The sequence below is a fragment of the Python bivittatus genome, unplaced genomic scaffold (genome assembly GCF_059951505.1).
Source record: "Python bivittatus isolate LINGU-HERP-01145 unplaced genomic scaffold, Pbiv_v1 ctg000510_np1212, whole genome shotgun sequence".
NCBI classification, from domain to species: Eukaryota; Metazoa; Chordata; class Lepidosauria; order Squamata; family Pythonidae; genus Python; species Python bivittatus.
Genome location: NW_028277081.1, coordinates 1,296,184 through 1,318,599, shown reverse-complemented (window position 1 = coordinate 1,318,599; position 22,416 = coordinate 1,296,184). Strand labels below are relative to the sequence as shown.

The 22,416-nt window shown below is 47.3% G+C and overlaps 1 protein-coding gene across 2 annotated transcripts in view; it reads left to right on the top strand.

Moving 5' to 3' along the window:
* Nucleotides 1-22,416, top strand: part of ACOT7 (acyl-CoA thioesterase 7) — a 51,969-nt gene that overhangs the window by 21,467 nt on the left and 8,086 nt on the right. For both annotated transcript variants that reach the window (XM_088147609.1, XM_088147608.1), the window contains exons 4-7: nt 744-835; nt 1,963-2,077; nt 6,821-6,907; nt 14,217-14,333. In XM_088147609.1, coding sequence (XP_088003735.1) covers nt 744-835; nt 1,963-2,077; nt 6,821-6,907; nt 14,217-14,333 — 411 coding nt within the window. The remainder of the gene's footprint in view (nt 1-743; nt 836-1,962; nt 2,078-6,820; nt 6,908-14,216; nt 14,334-22,416) is intronic.

Sequence of the window (22,416 nt, the reverse complement as noted above, 5' to 3'; positions counted from 1 at the left end):
ATGGCTTGTTCTGGGCACCTATGGTAATAAGGATTCCGATAGGCCAGTTAGGGTTGGGTTGTCTCACTTTGTCTCTGAATATGGTGCCATCTTTTGAATGCTGACTTAGTAGCCTGAGCTGTGATGGGTTGGGTTGGGTTGGGTTGGGTTGGGTTGACTTAAACTGAACTGAACTGAACTGAACTGAACTGAACTGAACTGAACTGAACTGAACTGAATTTAATTTAATTTAATTTAATTTAATTTAATTTAATTTAATTTAATTTAATTTAATTTGTGAACCTAGCAATCCATACTTTGGTGAAGTAGAGGCAGTGCATGTTCAGAAAGCCATTCCTTGTCTCTGAGAGCACCTGCCAACCATTTATGGGAGGCATGTGGCCCTGGGAGTGATTCTGTGGCTAGCTTGCTCTGCCTTGCTTACAATCCCTGAGCTGTTGAAAGCGCATCTCCTAAATCAGAGTCAAGATGTTTCTGAACTGCACTTCCCAGAATTCCTCACTGTCGGCCCCGTCAACAGTGGGGTTGTTGGGTGATGGAGTCCAACAACATCTGGAGATCCATAGATGGTCCGTCTCTCCACTAAGGGATTGTCACTAATCTTCAGATTGATCAAATTAAGCCTCCTGGAATTAAAACACTCATTTCTTAAAGCAGAGCCAAAAGGTTCCCACCAAGAATTGAGTCCCCCATGACTCTTTTCCTGTGATCTGCTTGTTTACAGACCGTTCTCTTCTCCTTAGGTGCTAAGAGAGTGACCAACAAGGCCACTTTGTGGTATGTCCCGCTTTCTCTTCACAACGTGCACAAGGTTCTGGAAGTGCCTCCCATTCAGGTGAGACTCGCAGGAAGAAAACGTCTGGTGCCCCTTTATAAGCTGAAAAAACGGGCTTCTTAATTTTGTAAGCCTTGCTTTGCTCTTTTGATCGCTGTTGGGGGCTTCCCGATTCAGTTCTGGGCTATTCATTTACGGGCGTTCTTCCCTGATTGTAGCTGCGTTCCCAGCACAGGGCACAAAATGGAATTAAAAACCACATTTGCTCAGCCATTTCCAAACTCAGGATTTATAGCTAGGTCTTGTTTCCTGGGGATAAGGAACCCCATTATTCAAATTTGCACGATGCGAAGTGGTATTTCTATGGAAATTATGGTTCCAGCTGGATGTACATAGGCAATGAAAATGTTTAAACATAAATGGCTACGTGTTTATTAATGACATATTACAGTGAAGACTTAGACTTTAATATAGACTCAGTCACAGAGTATTTATAGAAGGCAAAATTCCAAAGGTATTTGATTTTTAAATCGATCGACCAACCGTCCCTTGCATTAAACATTTCTTCTGCTTCGTGGGCGGCCTTCTAAGGAGGAGGTGCTTTTGATTGCTGGCTGGGGAATTCTGGGAATTGAAGTCCACACCTCTGAAAGTGGCCAAGGTTGAGACTCACCGCAACAGAGGCTTTTTCCCTGTCTCTTTGGTTTGGATCTGAGCAGGGGGGCCAACTTCCAGCTCTCTATTTTTATGGCCCAGATGACACTGGAGGGATGCTTAGAAATCACAGCGATGCTGCCAAGCCGCAACATGGCTTGGCAAGAAACTCGCTTCTCTTTTGCTTCCGGTGGATGCCAGACGGAGCATGGTGCTAGCGGAGGTGACAAGGGCCTCCAAAAGTCAGGAGTTTGGGTGGCCCTCTCGACTGGTGCTCTGGAGAGTCCCGAAACCTCGTGTGGCCCTCAAGGGAGCCATTCCCTCATCAGCCTGCGTTTGGAACCTTCTTAGGGGTTCTTCCTCTGCTCCGATACGTTCTGCAAAACCCACCTCTGTTTCCCGGGCTCTCCCTCACGGGAATCCCCCCTCAGGCCTTCCTTAAAGGAGGGCGAACACTCGGTAACTGTACGGCGGTGCCCCAGCCCACCTCTCTCGGCTTGGGGTGAACAAACTGCCTTTGTGTTTTCTATTAGTTTGCGAGGAAGGAACAAGAGGAAGAAGGGAGGCGACGCTACGAGCAGCAGAAGCTGGAGCGTCAGGAAACCAAGGAGCGGAACGGTGATGTCATTCTGCCCGTGATCAATCCAGGTATGGCGGGCACCTGCCTGGCATGGAGAGACCTGTAGGCGGACTTACAGATTTCTTGCATTTCCATCATGTGTTTTTGGGGGGCTCCCCTTGTTCCATTTCCATAGCAACCCCTTGGTGAGAGGTGGGGGGTAAGAGAGAGAGAACCCCCGGAGCACCGTCCCCCCTGAGCTCCGTGATCGAGGGGGACTTGGCCAGCGTCTTCCCAGCATCTTTAACTAGTATACCACCCTAGATCTCCTACACTGGCTTTCTGGGCAGCGGATGGGGGTCCTTTAGCTCCAGATCCCTCTGCAGAAGGTTTCTGGTTTCAAAAAACTGACCCCCCAAATTTCAGGGGGCTGGAAATCTTAGGTAGGGCAGCAGATGTCTTGGGTAGAAAACAAAAGGCTGGCACTGCGTGGCTACATCTTTTAAAATGGAGAACGCTGCCTGGCGAGCATGTGAGCTGAGGTGTCTGTGCGCTATTTTTATCTTCCTCCAGCTTAATTTTAGGTATTTTTCAGAGCCTAGAGAAGCGCATGGAATTGATGCTACGGTTGCGGGGTGACTCAGCCTCGAAACCAGCTCCTTTTGGGGCCAGGAGATTTTTCAAAGGAAGCTCCTGGGTTCAGGGGTACAGCTTTCAGTTGGCATCAGATTCAGGATGCGGTCCAGCAGGATTTTCCATCAGAGTGGCCCTTACTTACTGTGTCTGTAAATTGCCACTGTTTTTAGGGAGAGAAGGCCACCTGCCCTGCCCTTCAAACGTTATAAAGGGGTACATGCATGTTAAAGTGACTTTGCTAATGTCAAGCCAGACTGAGTTTGCTCTTGGAAATCCAAAAGGAGTATGCAGGAAAGATCTATTTTGATTGTGCTTTAGGGTCTGTTTCGAGTCCTCTCATCTAGCCAGAAATGCTTGGGCAGGAGAACGGCGTTTCAAGACTGATTCAGACATAGAAATATAGGAAAGAATGTTTTTTTAAAAAACTGAATTTCAAGAACTGACTTTCAGAGAAAGAACAGTGTTTCAAGACTAATTTGGGTATAGAAATATAGGGAAGAATGTTTGTTCTTCTTCCGGGGCCACCTTGTCCGTTGCAGCAATTAAACACGCGTAAGTCGACAGTCGTTTGGAACGAGCGCCTAGGGTCGAATGCTTTAGTCCAAGCCCATAAGGGAAACGGCTTGTCCCAACATGCTGCTTCTGATCTTTCCTGCTGGAAGTCTGTTTTTTCAGACTCCAGCAAATTAAAGTCTTTTTCAAGGGAGCAGTTGGACATTGAAACTGGGGTTTCGAGCCAGTTGCCTTTTGTTTTTGAAGTTCTGTTCTTCTCCTTACTTCCCTGATTCGCTCCTCTGTTCACCTGGGTCCAGAGAGATATGATCCCACCTTGGTGAGAAACGCACGATCCGTTGTCGCTTGCAAGGCCCTCCTGCGCCTCTATTTTCCTTTCATTCTCCTTTTCTAAGACCCTCTCCTCTTGTTCCTGCTCGGTGTCGAACTGACAGTTTTATGCCCATGGTTTGAACGGGTCCCCCAACCAGGGCCAAAGAGCCGGCCTCACCTCCTGTTGTTTGGGCCGCTCCCAAGTTGCAAAGCACTGTTGCAAAGCAGAAGGAGAACAAATCTGAGAGTAGTTGGATAAGGGAAACACTTTGCACCGTCAACTCTAAATGCCACACTCCCTTGGGATGCATCGTTTGAAGGAGTAGGGTGGAGCAATTCGGGCCCCCACAAGTTGCTGGTCTTGCAAGCGTGGTGGGATTTCTCTGCCTGCAACATCTGGAAGGATGCAACATGCACTCATGCACATGTTGGGCCGCAAAACTACCCAACTCCATTTGAGCCTAGCTGGTTGAACGAAGCCCGTGGAAAGAGCTAATATTATATTCTACAGAAATACAGCATCGGTTATCCAGTTCTCTGAATTTTCAGAGCCCAGGGAGAAAACTTCCATATGTTGAAATGTAATGTGGTATGTCCAATAAACCTGGACCCTAACAGGAGTATCGTTATCTTGAATGTGACGTTATCCTGGTCAACATTTATGTAAGCAATTATTTCATCAGAAAAAAAAAATGAACATGTTGTAGTAACGTCTCATTATCCAGTTCTTTATCATAGAATCATTGAATGCAAGAGCTGGAAGGGATCTTGGGGACTCCTCCAGCCTCCTACCCGGTGTAGAAATCCAAATTAACGCAAAGAATCATGTAAGAGAAGGGAACTTAGAGGTCATTTAGTCCAACCTCTTGTGCAGTTCAGGGATCCTTCACGACAGCTTCCCGTACAGAGGAATCCCCCAACCTCTGAACATCTCCAGTTAAGGACACCCCCTTACATGTTTCCACGTTTTTTAAACCCGTGGTTTCACATCCTGTCTTTGGGAATACAGCTATTTTCAAACAATTTTCCCCCATCTTCTCTAGGACAGCCTTTCAGACTTTTGAAGGTAACTATTGCATTTCCTTGCAGTTTTCTCTTCTCCGGGCCAAGCGCACCCAAGGCCGCTAATCCCTCGGGGTTTCTTTCCTTTCGACCCCTTAGCATCCTGGTGGATTTCCTCCGGACACGATATTGTATATCATCTTTTTATATAGTATATTTTTTAGCTGATTTAATGCGGATATTACATTTTTTACTGTTTTTAATGTTTGATTTTAATCGTGAGCCGCCCAGAGTCACCCTCTGGGGGAGATGGGCGGCATGTAAATTTAATTAATTAAACAAATAAATATATAAATAAATAAATATTCCAGCCCCAGCCTGACCAATACAGAAGAGAGAACATCAGTGGCTTCTTCCAATTCACACCAATACGAAATTAACTCCCATCACTAAATTGACTCCCATCGCTAAACTGACTCCCATCACTAAACTGACTCCTGTCACTAAACCAGCTCCCGTCACTAACATCGTACTATTAGTTCCTTGGTCCGTTCCGGTGTTTCCAAAGGCGGGCCATTTTAATCAAACGTTTCGGACCGATATCCCCACTTTTAGACGGGGTTTGCCGTTCTCTGGGGCAGGGGGAGAGAGAAGCAGAGACAACCCCCCCCCCCCACTGCTGCTTGTCCTGCGCAGGCTGCAGGCCAAAATAGAGGTGCATTTTGGCTTGTTATGAAGCCACGTTTCCTGGCGACGTCTTGCTTGCTGACTTGGTGGGGGTACGTTCCTTTTTTGAAAATGAAGTTTGTGACCTTGGAATGTTTCTTGGGTGACCCTGCTCTGCAGCCTCATCCCTAGGCAAAGCCTTAAGCACCCCAGGGCGGCCAGGGCCAGTCTGCCCAGGAACAAGAACACAAAGGCAGTTGGTGGAAAATGGGATTTAAACCATGTATCCTCCCCGGTCTTCCTCTCCTGTAGCACCTGATTATTTCTGCAATAAATGCACGTGGGCTTATCCGTCTGTCTCTCTTTTCTTTTCATGGCTTCCCAGACAGGCAAAGTAAAGGTAAGGCTGTTCTGATGGCTTAACTCGGTTTAAGGAAGGTCTCTGGATGCTGGCTTGTAAGAGCTGACAGTTCTGTGTCGGGCTTAACACCAGGGGAGCGGCTTAGTTGGTTTGGCGCTCCGGCTGAAGGAGGAAGGATGCATCTTAAGAACAAAATATCTTAAATATCTTAGGAATGAAAGAGGTTTGTTTCGCCTCCGTTCCCCACATTTGCATAACTGGGTTAATCAGTGTTCTATTTAATTTCTCTAAATTAAGAGGCCTGGGCCTGTTTTGTCCTTTCAGCGAACTTTGAACAATCTCCTGTAAGCCTTTCTCCAGGTAGAATATCAATATATCCTTGTTAACATTTGGAGGCGAAAGGATCTAGGACAGTGTTTCTCAACCTTGGCAATTGGAAGACATGTGGACCTCAACTCCTAGAAATGGCTGGCTGGGGAATTCTGGGAGTTGAGGTCCACACGTCTTCCAGTTGCCAAGGTTGAGAAAGACCAATCTAAGAACCCAACCTGGTTTGAAAGCGACAGGGGGGCAAAGTGGGTGTGGCCACATCACATTAACCCCCCCCCCACATACACACTGGCAGGGCAAGCCACTGCATATAAACAGTGAGCAAACCCCACTCCCTTCTAGCACTGAAGATGTTACCTAGCCAGGTAACGAAACATTTGCAAGAAAACAACCAAGCTCAGAGCACCCCAAGGACTTCACATTACACTACAGTTCTCATGGATTTTCCCTCTCCAAACAGTGAATGGTCAGCTTTCGGTAATCATGGTGAGAAATCCTTTCTCACTCTTATTTTATGGCTAGTTTTAATCCTTGATTCCCCCCTACTCCCCCACCCCTGTGGCTTTCCCAGACACCTCCATGCTGCTAGAAACAGGATACTGGGTCCAGTTGGGCGAGGCGACCTTTGTGGGCCTCATGGTTGATGCAGCTGATGGGGAAAGGCTGGATTCAGAAGTTGGTGTGTGGAGACCTCCTCTGTCCTTAGTGCCCCTTTTTTCCTCTTCTTCATCCCATTTCTTCTTCCTCCCTAAGGCAACAGGGAAGAGAGAGAGAGCATTTAGCAGGAGTCTGAACTTCCATCGCCAAAGGGGGATGAAAGTAGGTTGAGGACCACTCCTGACAGCCGTCTTTCCTCTGGTGAAACGAGCCTTGAGCTGACTCAGCCCTGTTCTCCCTGCGTTCTTACACTTCTGGGAACCCTTTGTGTGTGCAGAGTCCAAATTGTAGGGTTGAGCCCTTGGGTTCTAGCCTCATATGCTCTTTCACAGCTAGGTTCTTTTTCCCTTTACAGAGCCCTACACTGTTGGATACAGCCAGTCAAGTCTGATCCATCTGGTGGGACCATCCGATTGCACCATGCATGGATTTGTACATGGAGGTAAGTCCAGGAGAACCTCTCCTGTTGGATTCTTATGGGATTCTGCGAAGTGCCATGCTCTTCTATCCAAACCCAAGGCCCCAGTGACTCTTCTCAGGTGTTCAACATCTGGTCTCCACTTCCAAAATACCCATCTCCCTTTTCCTTCATCTCAGATGATTGTTGATGGCTTTCTTAGTCTTGGAGCATAGACCCCTTGGGCAACCAAGCTTTCCACTGCATAGATCACAAACGTGCCAGAGTTTATAAAAATATCAGGGCCTGTTTTGCCTGTGGATGCTGAATTAAGCTAGCTGGGATCAGGTATAATCAGAGCTTGGAGTAATCTTGAGGGCAAATGAATTCTTTAGTGAGAATTGGGGGCCAACATTGATAGGCTGATCAATGCAGAAAATCAGGCCTTTTCCAGAGTAGCTGTACCAGTTCCTCCTGACCCAATTTTCTTCTGGCTCCATTTGCTTATCGGCTCAGTCCACCAATCTTGGGGATCCAGAACAGGAGGGATATTTCCCCTGTCCATATTTGTTCTAATGATGATGTTTTTATTGAGATGGGAGTTCTTCTTGCTGTTGTTGATTGTAACATAAAACAGACAAGAGCCTGTTGGATATTGTGGCCCAACTGTCATTTGGAGATCATTCAGAGGGTTGGATGAGGTGATCCTTGGGGGACCTTCCAACTCTACGACTCGCTGATCTGATGTTATGATTGTATGGTTAGATTCTCCTCTGGAGGTGCTCAAACAAGGATGGTGTAGAAATGGATTCCTCCACTGGCCAGGTGGTTGGACTAGAGCAGTGTTTCTCAACCTTGGCAACTTTAAGATGTGTGGACTTCAACTCCCAGAGTTCCCCAGCCAGCATGAGAAACACTGGACTAGAGGATTTTCAAGGTCCCTTCCCTCCTTTCCATTCAATGATCCTACGATTCTGTGGTAGGACTTTGTGGAGTTAACTGCCTGGAACATCTGATGTTCTTCCTTGCACATCTCATTTCAATCCAGGCCCCTCTTCATCAACCCTATTTTCATATCAGCAGAGCTCCAGGTATTCCTGACAACCAGGAGGAGCCAGCCCAACCCATGACAGCGGACGTAACAGCCAACCCCGCCGTGTTTTGGTTTCTATTTTTACAAGCTAGCAGTAGTCACAAGGTTTGAGACAGAAGTGTAGAAAAAGCTGTTAGAGCCACAGGGTGAGAACCTTGCCCTAAATTTCACCCTGAGCAAGGGAAGGGCCTGGAACAGTTTCAGACAGGCTCAGTTTTAGTCATTCCCTAACCTGAGCAAAGGATGTGGAAATGGCATTTCCTTGGTTTATAGGTGATCTGAATTAGAGATTACCCATCTAGGGTTAATTGTACGTGCTAGGCTGGCATAATGGTGTGTGGGAAAGACCTTGGGAGACTGGGCCAAGAGACGCTCCCAAGAGAACAGTCAGATAAGAGGTGGCTTAGCCCATGGCTGGATAGTGGGTAGATCAAGAGGCTCAGAAGGGACTCCCTAGTTTCTCAGGCAGATTTACTCTCCCCTCCATCTCCTTTACAGCCCAAGAAACTACTGAGGGTCCCTTCTGACCCTCTTGTCTCACCCACTATCCAGCCGCGGGCTAAGCCATCTCTTATCTGACCGTTCCCTTGGCAGCGTCTCTTGGCCCCGTCTCCCAAGGTCTTTCCCACACACCATTACAGCTGGTCACTCTCTCAGAAAGATTAGCGAAGAGCTAAAGGAGAGCCAGCATATAGGAAACAGGACTTTTCCATTTAGGAAAACAGGGCTGCATTCACACAATGGGCCCTGCTCAAGCAGGGTTGACCCTCTTGCGGTGAGCATGATACAGAACAGAGCATCTGATTAAACCAACTCATGGACCTCGCATGTGCTGTCAGCAGATTTAAAAGGAAGCATGGCTAAGAGGGATGATGAGACAAAACTTCTCCCTCTCCGGATGAAACCGGCAGGAGATCTGGGCTGACACACCATTCCTTGTCCAACTCATATTTAGTTCTGGAATTTGCTACCTGATTCCAGAGATGAAACCCACTTGAAGTCCTGGACAAAGAGGTCCGTCCCCAGGGTCAACGCTCCAACCCGTTCTTTTCCCACGAACCGCCATGACCCACACCAATAAATTGTCCTTTAAAACATTTGGACACCCCAGATTGCTTGCCTCCAGCATAAAGGAGCACAAGGGGTGATTTCTATCCGTGCTGTAGACCCTTTCTAGCTGCAGGCAGACGGGGTAAACGGAGGACAGCCCTTCTGTCGGCTGGAGAGGAAACAGGAAAGATACCTTTCTGAGACTCGATCGCTGATACGTAGGAGTGGTTGCTATAGGAACTTTTCATGACTCGGGTAATCTAGACCTCTGTAATTAAAACATCCTTTGGAGGATACGGATGGAGGGGGGACATTTTTGAACTTAGAGCGAGTTGGGGAGATTAAATGGAAATTCTTTTTCTTTACCGCAGGAGACAGAATCGTCCTGCTCAAAATCTCGCTGCCTCTGTGGCTTTGCGGGGCACTGGGGTTGGAGGGAGATAGGGAGTTTTTAATTTCTGGGTTTTTGCATGAAAGGTAGAAGGGAGGAGCAAATTGGGGATCTGGTTTTGCTGATGGTTACATCTCCTCCCGTTCTCGGGAGTTGAGAGCGGCACGAAGTCAGACGTTAATCTAAGCCTTTCGACTCAAACGTGTATTCCCCAACACGCATGATTACAGGCCACGATTAAAGCAGCATAGGGATGAAGGATTATTTTTGTTAATAATGCATATTGTTAAAATATTGAAAAACAGAGGAAGTCGAAAAAAGCGAGGCAAAGCAAAATACACTACATTTAGGTTGAAAAAAAAAGTAAAAAAAAAAATTACTTTCTGGGGGTTCCCTTCCATTCGTATCCCCAACCGCTAGCCAGTTTAAATATTTCTAAACTTCGCATCAAACATTAGTAATTGTTAGTTTCTATTTAATTGAATTTGGTTAAACTTGTATTGTGGACATGTACTGTCAATTTTGCTATTGAAACATATTCTCCAATTTTAATTTCCCAGTGTGATATCGTAGGCAAAGTAACTCTTTTCCAATCATGTGCTAGATTTATTCTTGCTGCTGTCAACATGTACCTTAATAAATTAGAATATTTTTCATTTAGGTTTCCTGGAATAGAAGCAACTGTGGTTTTGATTCAAATTTTTATTTTTAGATTGGGGGGGGGGTTATGTATTTCTTTCCAATACTTTGGATTTTTTTAATTTTTTTTTTTTTTTTGCATGACCACCACATGAAGTAAAATGTTGGGAGGAAGGCTAGAGTAGATAGTAGGGACATTGATAGGCCAGAAAAGATTTGGCAAGGTTTACATTTGGACAAGCCCTCTCTTAGCAGCCATTTTGTGAGAGTGCCTGCTGGCCTGCTCCCCAAATCCCAAATGTTCCAATGGTTCCTAATTATGCCCTTTTTCATGGGCTTAGAGCACAAGAAGAACCCAGCCGGCTTGTTTCAGGTGGGCTTCATCTGTTCTCACAACAGCCAAGCTGATGTGCGGGATGTGCCCCTGCAGATGCTGTTGAACTACATCTCCCAGGATTCCTCTCCACCAACCAGGATGGAAGCTGTTGTCCAGCAGTATTATAGAGAACTTCAGGGCTTCCATTCCTGTCCTTCATATTGTGGCCAAGAGCTTCTTGATTGGCAAATTCACAGAGTGGCTTCTTTGAATGTCAGTGCTGTGAGCCACAGTCTCAGCTGTTTTAGACAGGGTGGGTGAGTTGCCTTTTCTTGTGCTGTAAAGGAGTACAGAGGTGGCCCTGGGGAAGGTATTCAGAGACCATTAGCAAAACATGAGCTTAGCTCAGGAAAACAGGAAAAGGTGAGAAAGAAACTCAAGATCGCCCCACCTTGACTCTCTTTGATATGATGTAATGGTATGTGAGAAAGACCTTGAGAAATGGGGCGAAGAGATGCTGCCTAGGAACAGTCAGATAAGAGAGGGCGTAGCCCACAGCTGCATAATGGGCAGAGAAAATGGCTCAGAAGGGACCCTCCCTAACTTCTCAGGCTGTAAAGAAGAGGGTGGGAGACTTGTACTTTCAGACTTGCAAGATTCTGTTAATGTAGCCTCACAATAAAGTAGAATTAGCTTATTCGGTTGTGTTTCCTGTTTGGTCTACCTAGGAAGGCTGACATATAAGAGAGAAGGAAAAGAAAAAGCTGTCAGTTGTTATAGCCTATATCAATAGAATTCCAAAATTTCTTATAGTATCTGTTTCTTGACCTGGCTTACCTCACAGGTCTCACACTTGTTCCTCCAAATCTCTCTCTGCCCCAATTCCTCCATGCCTTGGCTGCTGTTCTGCACATAGTTCTCAGTTGATGCCCAGGATAGCATCCAGTTTCTACTTTCCTGAGTAGTTATGAGGTCTGAATCCCCAAAATAATTCTTAATTCCATGCCCAGCCCAGCTCACCCACTCTCCTTGCTGCTAACCAGTAGGTCCTGAACTCCTTGATTAATTAATTGCCTGTCTTCAGAGAGAGATACTGAGCTTCAGAGCCCCCACTGGAAAATCAGGGTTAATGCTGTTCCATGTTTCTGACAAGCTCATGCTTATGGGGTGGTAGACACGAGAGGAGGTGTGCTTCATGTGAGTCAGGAGCAAATTGTTCTGGGCCTTTGTTTTCAGAGGGAGAGAGAGGATCACACACCATATCTTGGATTGGCAATGATCCTTCAGAAAAATGAAGGGATCTGCCCCACTTAGGTTGAGGATCCTGTTGTCAGCAATAATAGGAGTGGACATTTATTTAATTTATATGCCGCCCATCTCCCCCAGAGGGTGACTCTGGGTGGCTTACAATTAAAAACCAAGACAATAAAAACAATAAAAACAGAAATACCCCCTGATTAAATCACAAAGACCAAACCTATAAAAGCAATATACAAATCAAGAAGATGGGGGAAGCAGCGTCAATCATCCCATGAGCCAGCTCCAGCAATGTGAGCTCCCATCTATGACTGCAGGAAGCTGGTGTGAAAGATTTGGGGCAAGGTAGGAAAGGAGTGGAAGGGAAAGAATACCTAAATAATCCAGAGATAGGAGGGCCATCTCCTGGCAGATGATTGTCAGCCCCACCAGGTAGACCAGACTGAAAATCAACTCCACAGGGGGGCTAAGATTAATTTTATTCAGAGTGGCTCTGATAACCAAATTTTGCAAGTCTGGTTGTGCTCCCCCCCTTATACTCATGTGAATTAGAGAGGTGTCGATCTCAAGTGCTTCCACACACTTCCTTGTTTTGGACTTAAGCCGTGGTTTTTTCTGCTTTGGTAACGGATCTGGCCTGTCTCTGTTGAGGTCATCTTCCTTCCTCTCCGCCCTTGATCTTCTAAGTGGCCGTTCAGCCCAGCTGACGAGAAACCTGGGCAGAAGCATTTCACCTCATCCCACGAGACTCCGGATTAATCCCCTCGCTCTAAACGAGGGTGGGAGATGCCGTTTGTGGTTTGCACGAGTCTGGGTTTACAGTCTTATGGAAGACCCCTTGTTGAAATCTGTGCTTTCCTTGCGTTCTTGATGCTTCCCAGCTGCGTGGGGCTTGACCCAGCACTGGGTGTAATTAACAAAGCCTAATTTAACAGACACGATCACAGAACAGCGGCCCCCGTCCATCGGCGAGTCAGCTCCCAGGCTTCATTGCTTCAGATGTCCATGTAGAAAACGCTGCTGGCGGAATTCATTCTGAATTCTGGGTTGCAGGAATGGGGTTAGCACCACAGCTGTTCGAGGCCCAGGATCCCTCGCCTCCAGGATCCCCCTCCGGTCCCATTTGTTGGGTTAGGAAGACGTCAGATTTTTTCATCCGGATCCTTCTGCTTGATTAAGACGAGGCCCGAGCAACAAAGGCTGTTGTGAGTGTGTGTTGGCTGTGCTATTTTTAGCAACCGTTCGCTTCTTGTTAGTTGGACTCGCCTTGCTCGGTGTGAAGCTTGGTGGAGGGGCTTAGATCTCCACCGCATTCGCAGAAAGCAACGAGGTATAATTAATTGTCTTCTGCAACCATCTTTTGCCTCTAGCTCTTTGCAAGCATGCAGTTTGTTTTCTCCTCCCTTCCTTTGAACTTCTGTGGGAATAGCCCCCTGGCATACCATCCTGGCACAGAGAGGAATGTTAGGGGTACCTTTGCCACCTCATTTGAGGAAATCTACCTGGAGTTGACTCAGCTTCCTTACAAGAACGTTCTGTTCCTCCCCCAGCAGCTGCTAAGGGCTGAAGGACTGAGAAAGAGGAACAAGCATTAGATCTGGAGAGGATCTGTGGCTGTCACCAAGCCCTTAGATCTGAACCAGGGTCCCCCCACCCCTCCTGAAGGATCTCACATCGCCCCTGGGAAGCCGCTTGTGTGGAGTTGAGCTGGAGGCCCTCCAGATAGGTTGGAGGCTGTACCCATCGTCCCCAGCCAACAGAATATTGGCTGCTCTGGCTGGTGACCAGGGGGGGTGCTGTTGAAGAAGGCTCTTCAGAGACAGATAACGGGGGTGTGGGTGTCCAGTCTCCCTTTGGGGTTCCAACCGATTTGAAAGCATCGCGGTCTTCTCATCTAAAGTTTTGAAGTGGGTCTTCCTGGTTGGCATTGGCTTTCGTCTGTGCTGACCCCTTACCCATTTCTCAGAGCAGAATGGCTGTCGTGCCAAGGATGTGGCCCTTTGGGGGTGTCTGAGTGTCTTACAGTTTTCACACTTGTTTAACCCTAGGGCCTTCTCCTGTACTTTTTAGCCTTAAAAAAAAAGAAAAGAAAGCAGATTTTAGGGTACATTAGTAGAAGTCTAGTTTCCAAGCCCTGGAAAGTCACCGTTTTACTCTATTCTGGATTTATCAGCTCCCCCCGCCCCCTTGAGAGTTGTGTTCGGTTCTGGGCCCCGGAGATTAAGAAGGACTGAGACAAACAGAAGAGGTCCAGGGAAGGGGCCATGAGAATGATCAGGGAACAAGAAACAAATCCTCCAAAGGGGCATTGAAAGGAACAGGGTGGAGGTAGCCTTGGAAGACGCACAGATGTTCCCCGAACACCTCCCTTCTCTTCAAGGGCAAAAGGCAAAATAAATTCCTGAAGAAGCATTTCAGAAGACTCCCAGAGGTGGTGAGCACCCCTTCCCTGCCAATGTTCGGGCAGAGGTTGGGGTGGAGATGTTTTGATCTGGACGCTACCCTGATGACCTCCTAATTCTCATTCAAAGCTGGAGCCTGCTAGCCCAGAGACCCATCACGGGTTGCTGCCTCCATTAGTCACGGCTCTTTCCCCCCTCTTCCCCAGGCGTGACAATGAAACTCATGGATGAAGTCGCCGGAATTGTCGCCGCTCGCCACTGCAAGACCAACATCGTGACCGCCTCTGTGGACGCCATCAACTTCCACGAGAAGATTAAAAAAGGTAAGCTGTGGGCCTGGCAGCTTTGCGGAGTGCAGAATGTTTCAGCTGGGGCACATCCATGCCTGGCTGCGTCGCCAAGGAGGTGGTCCAGAAGGATCCCCAAAAAGTGGGTCTGGTTGAAGTGGATGGGGGTTTTTTGATAGATTCCTCAAGGGCTGAACCTCCAAGTCCATTGGGGGCTACATGCTGTGTGGGGCTGAAGTAAAGCGGGGGCGAGGATACCCAGAACCTTTTTTTCTTTCAGACAACCCCTTTTTTTCACTTTTCCTCAAGCAGTAGAAAACTGCTGGATACTTGTCGCTAGAGGCTGGACTTTGTAAGTTGCTTCTCCTGGTCTGCACATTACAAATTTCCAGGCCAGGGAGATTCCCCTGCCCCACCCAGAAATGCAAGCACCTTTTGCATCTCAAACCTAGATGCGGGTCGGGCTCGGCTTTCCAAAAGGGAGCAGTTGTGCATAAAAGAATGAAAACGAAATAAATCCACTGTTCAACCTCGTTCCTTTCAAGGAATGCAATTCCTGGGGCTTTAAATTCGAACCCAAGGCTTAAGAGAAGTCCAACTTGCTCGCGTGGCCCCTCAGTTCCAGGTTTAAAATCAATTAAAAAACAGAAACAGCCCAACATAAAAGGCAAAATCCATTTCGCATGCACACAAGGGGCAGAGAAACCCAGCTGACTTGGGTTTCGTCTCTGGGGGCAAACGTTTGAGGGTAGCGTGTGTAAACCCCAGGGGTGTGTTATTGCTGGAGTTGGAGAACCTGGAGATTTGAAAGAGGCCACTGGGTCTGATGACCTGTCCTCTACCAGCTGCTTGCACCCCAAAATTCATTCTTTTCCAAGCACAATTCTCGCCGAGTCTCTCCAGCAACATTTACAGAGGAGAACAGGAGGGGGTTCAAAGAACTGCAGCGAGCTTTCCTTCTAGAAGCAATATGTCCCCAAGTACATCAGAGCAGAGAGTTCTGTATCTTCTTTCAGTCTTTAACTGAACTGGCAAATGGCAAGTCTCTTTATGGAGAACAGAGGGGCTGACGGGTGGCAGTTTACACCCCAGCCTCCCGGATCTCTGTCAGCTGGGAACCAGCCAGTCGGTGCTGCAATGCCAAAAATCAAAACGGAGTTTGGTAGCGCCTTTTCCGACCAACCCTAACACGAAAGGGTGGGCCATTTATTTATTTATATTTATACTTCCAGTTTGTCACCGCCCATCTCACTGCAGAGTGACTTCATCAAATGCATTAGTCGGGGGGGGGAAAATCTAATTTTTTGCTCCTATAGATTAACCCGCCTCTCCTCCTCTAATGCTCCATGCAGAAATCCAAATTAAAACATCTGGTAGACGGGGCTGTTCTGCTATGTTACAGTAAGGCCTCCCTCGCTGGCCCCTCCTGATCCTTTTTTCAATCACAGCCAACAACTCAGGAAGGTCTGAAGTCACACTCAAGGGAATCGATTCCAGACCAGGCAGGAAAAGGGCTGAATTCCCGTTTTAATGCGCCCTTACCCCACTTTGCACTCCTAACCCTACACACATTCTGCACCCCAAAATCCAGACTCCACCAAATTTTGCAATGCCATCTGCAACTCCAAAGGGGTGTATCTTAGAGAAAGGCCTGCAAATCACCCTTGTATTAGGGAAAAGGAGATGGGATCTCGCACAAGACCCTTGCTTTTAAAAGGAGCAAAATGCCGGCGTGCGGAGAAACGTGCCGGAAACGGAAATGAACCCTCCTGTGGTCTTTGCGAAAACGTCTCAGTCTGATGGACTAAATTGAAGATGGAGAACGTGGCGAGAAACTCAGGGGATTCACCCAAATCACTTGAAATTCCCTCCGTAGTCTTGACTGTTCAAATGTGGCTGACGGAGAACTGTCCAGGGTCCTGATTACTTGGGGTCCAACTTAAACCTTTGCTCCACCTGGAAGAATATTTTCTTGGAAGGGGTGTGTGTGTGTGTGTGTGTTGGTCTTGTGGTTCATTGGAACCTAGCTAATATTATGCAAGGTCTTTGCAATGTTTCTTGAACACAAGGTACCATTATTAGGGGTGAATCTTCCTTTCTCCGCGGAGTAACCTTTTGTTCCAAGTTGTGAAGCAACCGTTGCCCATTCGGATGATGTGATTGTCACGCCACCATCTTCTAAACCTCGCTCCTCAAGTTTACAGTAGATTAAATTAGCGTTTAAGATCTTTCTGGATGAGAACGTGGGGCGTCACTTTTTATTCTCGAGAGAAATTTCCTTTCTCTGGGAAAATCTAATTAGAGCTAGAAGCCTTCCTTGATTATTTTCTTAAACATTTCATTTATCATATTCTGTTTTTGGTGGGTTTTTTTTTTTTAAGCCAGCTGTTTTATCTAGGCATCCTTGAAGGCATTCAGAGCCTCTGTAATAAATGCTCTGAACTCATTGCTGGAAACTTTTCTTAGATCTATACCTTTTTCTCTCTAGAAAAGTTAGTTTTGGCCAGGCAAGACTAGTTTTTCAGTGAGACAAGGTCTCCTCTGATCCCAAGAGAAGATCATCATCCGGGTCTTGGTTAGCTGCAGAACAAGGAAGACCTTGACAAGGAAAAAAAATTAAATTTGATTCAAAAGATGTGTCACTGATTCTCTGAAGCAGTGTTTTTCAACCTTGGCCACTTTAAGATGTGGGGACTTCAACTCCCAGAATTCCCCAGCCAGCAGGGCTGGCTGGGGAATTCTAGGAGTTGAAGTCCCCACATCTTAAAGTGGCCAAGGTTGAAAAACATTGCTCTAAAGCAAATAACAGCGCTGCCATCATTGTCCTCATTCAGACTGTTGGTTTGGGGCTCTTCCATGATGATTTACACTGGTTTGGGTCTCCAGGGCCCCTGAAGAGAACAGAGTCATATGTAGGCTTGTTCTCTATGGTCCTTTCCTGAATATGGAACTGCCTCTGTGCAGATTCTGTGCAGTTGAGTTTCTGTTCCTTCCCAGGGTTTATCCAGGCTGATCCTCTGGTCCATCTAAATCCAATGGGCCAATGATCTCCATTGATGGTCCTATTTAATAAAACCCTAGGAGCACTGATAAGTAACATTTTGGGGCTGGGGGCATGTGTGGACTTCGGAAAGTATCTTGTCGTGCTTTGTCAAATGGCTCCAACTGGGCATTTGCTTCATGTCTGTCTCAAGGGAAGAGATGATAAGGAATCCGTAGGTTTACTCAATGACATGGTTGACAGGATGCTCTGCGCTTCCTCTTCTAGCCACCCCCCACTCCTGTTTTCTCTTGTTTTTGCTAAGGCAGACGGGCACCCTTCCAACCTAAGCTATGAGCTTCGTTCACCACTGTTTTGATTCTGTAAGAAAGCCTGTGGAGCTCAGATGTCTTCTTGGAAATGGATAATCATCATGGTTAAGCTGCTGCTTTGGAACCAGGCCCACGTTTTAAAAAAAATGGTACGGGTCAGAGGGCTCAAGAGATATCTGGGGGCACATTGGCACCTATGTTGCCTCTTCATAACCTCTTGCAGATCATGTAATTTCTTTTCATGAATATTTACTCCACCAACCAGACCACCCGCCTTCCATACGGTTCTTACCTTTAGGCCCACTGTAATCAATTAAAAATAGAATTTTCGGGAGGCCAGATTCAACCAAAGAACCACAGTCAGCGATCAGAAGAAAATTAACTGTTTTGAGCAACCTTGCCTAGTTGAAGAAAATCCAAGCTGGCATCTGATCAGCCGGGAAGAGGAGCAGAAAGAGCTGGTGGGCAAATATCTGAAGATCAGCGTGTCCAAAACAGAGAGAAGGCGATGCAGCCTAAAGGTTGGAAATGACCACGGCTGGATTTGCCTTCATCCACTGGGAAGAAAAAAAGAGTTGAATCTTCATGAAAAGGCACAGGAGGAAGTGGGCTGAAGACCATCGAAGCAGCTTACAGATTTGAAGCAGAGAAATTTCACAGGGTGTCCTTTGGACCAGAAAGGCCCAGCGTCTTGAGGACTGAGACCAGATGGCTTCTAGTCAAGCTACCAGTGGACTAAATTCATCCTCAGGTAGAGACTGGCTTGGGCTGCGCAGCCTGATCTGATGGGTTCTTCTTATGCTTTGAGGCTGAGGTGGGAGTCGAATGCTTGAAATACACTGTAAAGGAAGGAGGCCTGAACGTCGATCCTCAGTGGCCCTGTTGCCAGTTTCTGTCATCCTGTCTTTGAAATCTCACAATCACAGCATGAAGCTGCAGTTTGGGGCCTCACCTACTTTCACCTACCTTGGGACCAGCCTCACCTACCCCTCTCTTTCTTCCCCTCTCCTCTCTTGCTTTGGCCTTGAAATCTCTGCCCTGCACTTTCAGGCCCCCGGCCTCTCTTAGCCAGTCATCAGGCCCACGACGAGGATGATCCACCGTTGCGGCATCTTCCAGCCACCCTCTTCCCATCTCCCAGAGCCCCACATTTTGTCAACCTTGGTGGCCCAGAGGTTTTCCTCCTTCTCTCCCGGGGCTCTGGCTGTCTCGCGCCCACACCCACACGCCGGGGGGGGGGCGCGCGGGAAGCCGTAATTGCTGGTGACAGCTCACCAGCTGCAAATCACCGGGGTGGACAGCTTTTACAGCTGGCTTTAAAATACCACGGATCGGGGGGGGCGGGAGTTTGCCGCCTCCTGTCTAAATTTATACCGTGGTGGTGCCGTTGGGCGCACAGATGGCTCCTCTCCATCTTTGTCTCCCTCTTAGTCGAGAACACTTGGCCCCCCCAGTTGGAAAAGGCAGCCAGTCAAAGGGGTGTCTCCCCAGGGGGAGATCCGCTAACGGGAACGTTTAATCCTACAAAATGGCCAGCCGCGCACCACAACCAGCAAATTGCAGCTCGGCGCTTTGGGTCCGGTAGGCGAGAATACCAAATTGATCAATGTCTATTAGCCGACAGACGATGCTGAGTAAACATTTTAAAGAATGGTGCTGGGCAGTCCTGAATGGCCGTGTTTAGAAAGCCAGCGCCCTTCTCCGAATGCCAGAATGCCCACTGAGACGGATCATGAAGGGGCATTGAGAGACCCAACGGGCGAAGGACATTACTAATAACCACCCTAAGGGGTCAAACTGATTATAACACAAAGGAAACGAAAGCCCGTCATTCTGACCCACTGAATAATACATTATACGCTTAAGGAAGGTTTAAGCTATGATGCAGCTGGCGGCAGCCCTAAATTTGCAAAAATTGGCATGAAAGTGACCATTTGGGGTGGTGCATTCTCTCCCCCTTAGAAATAAACACTCAAAAGATGCATGTTTTAATACTTCATGCAGACTTTTCGGGAGAAATGCCTCCCCTAACTCACCTTTTTTCTCCCCCCAACCCTACCCTTTTGAAGATGTTGGCAAATTAAATAAAAGTGTGACAGACAGACTCCAGTTGGGTCAAAGTTTAAAGAAGGATAAGGATTCACCCACATTTGACATTTGTCAGCTGATTATTATTAATTAGGAAACTGAACAATGTCATCTTGGTAATCCTACCAAAATAATAGCAATATACCATGATTTGGGCAGGGATCTTGGTTCCAATGATACAACTGATGGGTTGGAAATTATATCCAAAAAACCCCAATTTGCTGAAAAGTCTCCTTTCTTGATCCTTAATCCAACAGGAAAACTTTGTCTGTGGTTTTCCAAGGCAGGAGTTTTTCAAGTTATTTGTTGCAAAATTGACATATTGGACACCAATTTTGTTCAGCTTCTTGCTGGTTTAGGAGCCTCGGTGGATTCTTCCAAAATGTTTAACCAATCTGGAATTTCAGAAGCAGCAACAGCATCTGGAGTGAATAAATTGGCCTTTAAATTCGTGAACCAAATGCTAGGTGGTCCACCCCGGTCTGTTTTAAGTTCTGCAAAAGTTTTAGAAACCGCTTGATCAGAACCGAGTTGTTCCAAAGTAAATTTATGACAAGAAGAATGAATATACTGGCTATTCCATAAAGTGAGCTTTTCATGGGGAAAAGAGTCCAGATGGAGTACTCTGAATTTTCCTTTGGGATTAAGCCTAGGGGGGAAATAAAGTAGTCCAAACTGCCAAGGGATTAATCTGCTGCTTGGTCTGGGTTCACAAAACGTGTTTCATTAGGTCAATTAAAGACCGAGCCCCTGCATTTGTTCAGCTTGCTTAGATGTTACCCTGGCTTAACATTTTGGGGAGGGTGAGGGGTTGTGTGTGAAATCAGCCCGTCGAACGCCAGAGTTTTAATTTGGGTTAGATCTCTCCGGGTGGGACTCGCTGACGTCTGATGCCCAGTCATCCCTCTTCACAGTTGAAGCACAGCAGCTTTAGGGATTTTTCCTTCCCACCCAGTTGCTGAAAAACGGGCACCTCTTTATTCTGAGATTCCTTTGTCTGCTTTCTGAACTCAGTGCCCCATTCCCTTTCCTTCCCATCACAAAACATATGGCTCAAAACATAGATAATAACACCCACAAACCCGTTGCTCTCCTTAACGTCGAAGGTGTTCGTACTCCATTGGGGAGATGTGGGAGAAACATCTGGCTTTCCTGACTCCTCCTGCTCTGTTTTTGGCTTCAAAAGGGTCATTGCAGATTCCGGTTCGGCTCATCGTTCCCCAAAATTGAGCAGATGGAACCCGTTAGCCGGAAAAGAGTGGGATAATCCCATCTACATCGGAGCGAATGTGAAAATTATACTGAGGCCAGACTGTTCCAAATTGTCAGGGTGTGTGCGCGCACGCACGTGTGTGTGTGTGTAAGTGTGGTGTGTCCTGGATTTGAGCAGTAGGTCAACCAGCCTGGCCAATGGGAATACAAGTTCCTATGACACCAGGTAGACCACTGGATCTGCGGCTTATCACAGACCTTTTTCTGAAATTGTGCCAGGCAGAAACATCTGCGTTATTTTTTTTCCTGGCCTGTTCTTGTCCAATTGGATGAGCCAGACTTGCGGTAGAAATTCTTGGACTGGGGAAGGAAATATTCCTGCTTGAAGGGCAACATCTTTGCAGCTGTTGAGCGTCAAGGGGAGGTGTGCAAAAGTCTGGCCTTTCGTTCGTCCCTCTCCAGCTAATCGGGGGTCTCCCGGGCTTTCCAAGCTTTCGTTCAATTCCCAGGGAAGAATTGAAAGTCGGGGTGGCCCTTGAGAAATTAGCTGAGGAATTTCCCTTCCCCTAGGGAGATTCAGAGAAAAGACCCACCCAGTGTCTCTGCCCGCAAAAGGGGTGGAGAACTTCACGGGCGGTGGCACCTAGCTTTGTTCCGAAACGTGAGCGCCGGGTGGCTGGCTTTCTAAGGGTAGAGTTGCATGGAAAGACAACTGCAGCCTTTGGAATCAGAGAATGGCGAATTGGACGGGAGCACAATGGTCATCTAGTCCACCCCTCTGCAGTGTTCAACCCTCCATGAGAAGGGGCTGTCCAGCCTCTTCTTAAAAGCCTCCAGAAATGGAGAAACCCCCCACCTCCCTAGGTAGGCTCTTCCACACTTGGACAGATCTGATCCCTGAGAATTTCCTCCTGCTACTTCAGCAAAATCTAGGAAGGCACAAGGTGTTTCCGTTATTTCGGATCCTGGTTGCTGTGGCTGTGGGAAAGATGTGGTGAGTTTGTACCGTGGCCATAGCTTCCCTTGGCCTACCTGAATGTAGCCATTGGGCCTTTCTTCAGATTGAACATCTCAAGTTCCTCTGAGGACAAGTCACGTTCCTTGAGGAACGTCCCACCTTCCTCAAGTCCCTTCTCATCCTTTTGGTCCTCTTCTGAACCTTCTCCAACCTCTCCATAACCCTTCTGGAAACAGATGCCTTGTGACAATGTCTGTGGGGGAGGGGGGAGGCTGGGGCTTTTATATCTTTTCCCGCTGACGTTTTCAATTCAAAGGATCTTTTCTGACGCCATGAAACAAAAAAGGGAAATCAGGTTTTCGACCAGCGGCCAGGGAGGTTTCCAAGAGCGGCTCCACAGCCCCGATCTTGGTGGTTCTCCCACGAGGGCAGATGCTTCGCAAAAGTGGACTGCTGGTTTTGCATCCACCGCAGAAGCAAGTTTATAATCCTCGTCTTTCGGCGTGGCCCCTTTGCTTGCCGTTCCCCGAAATCTGGAGCGACTGTCGC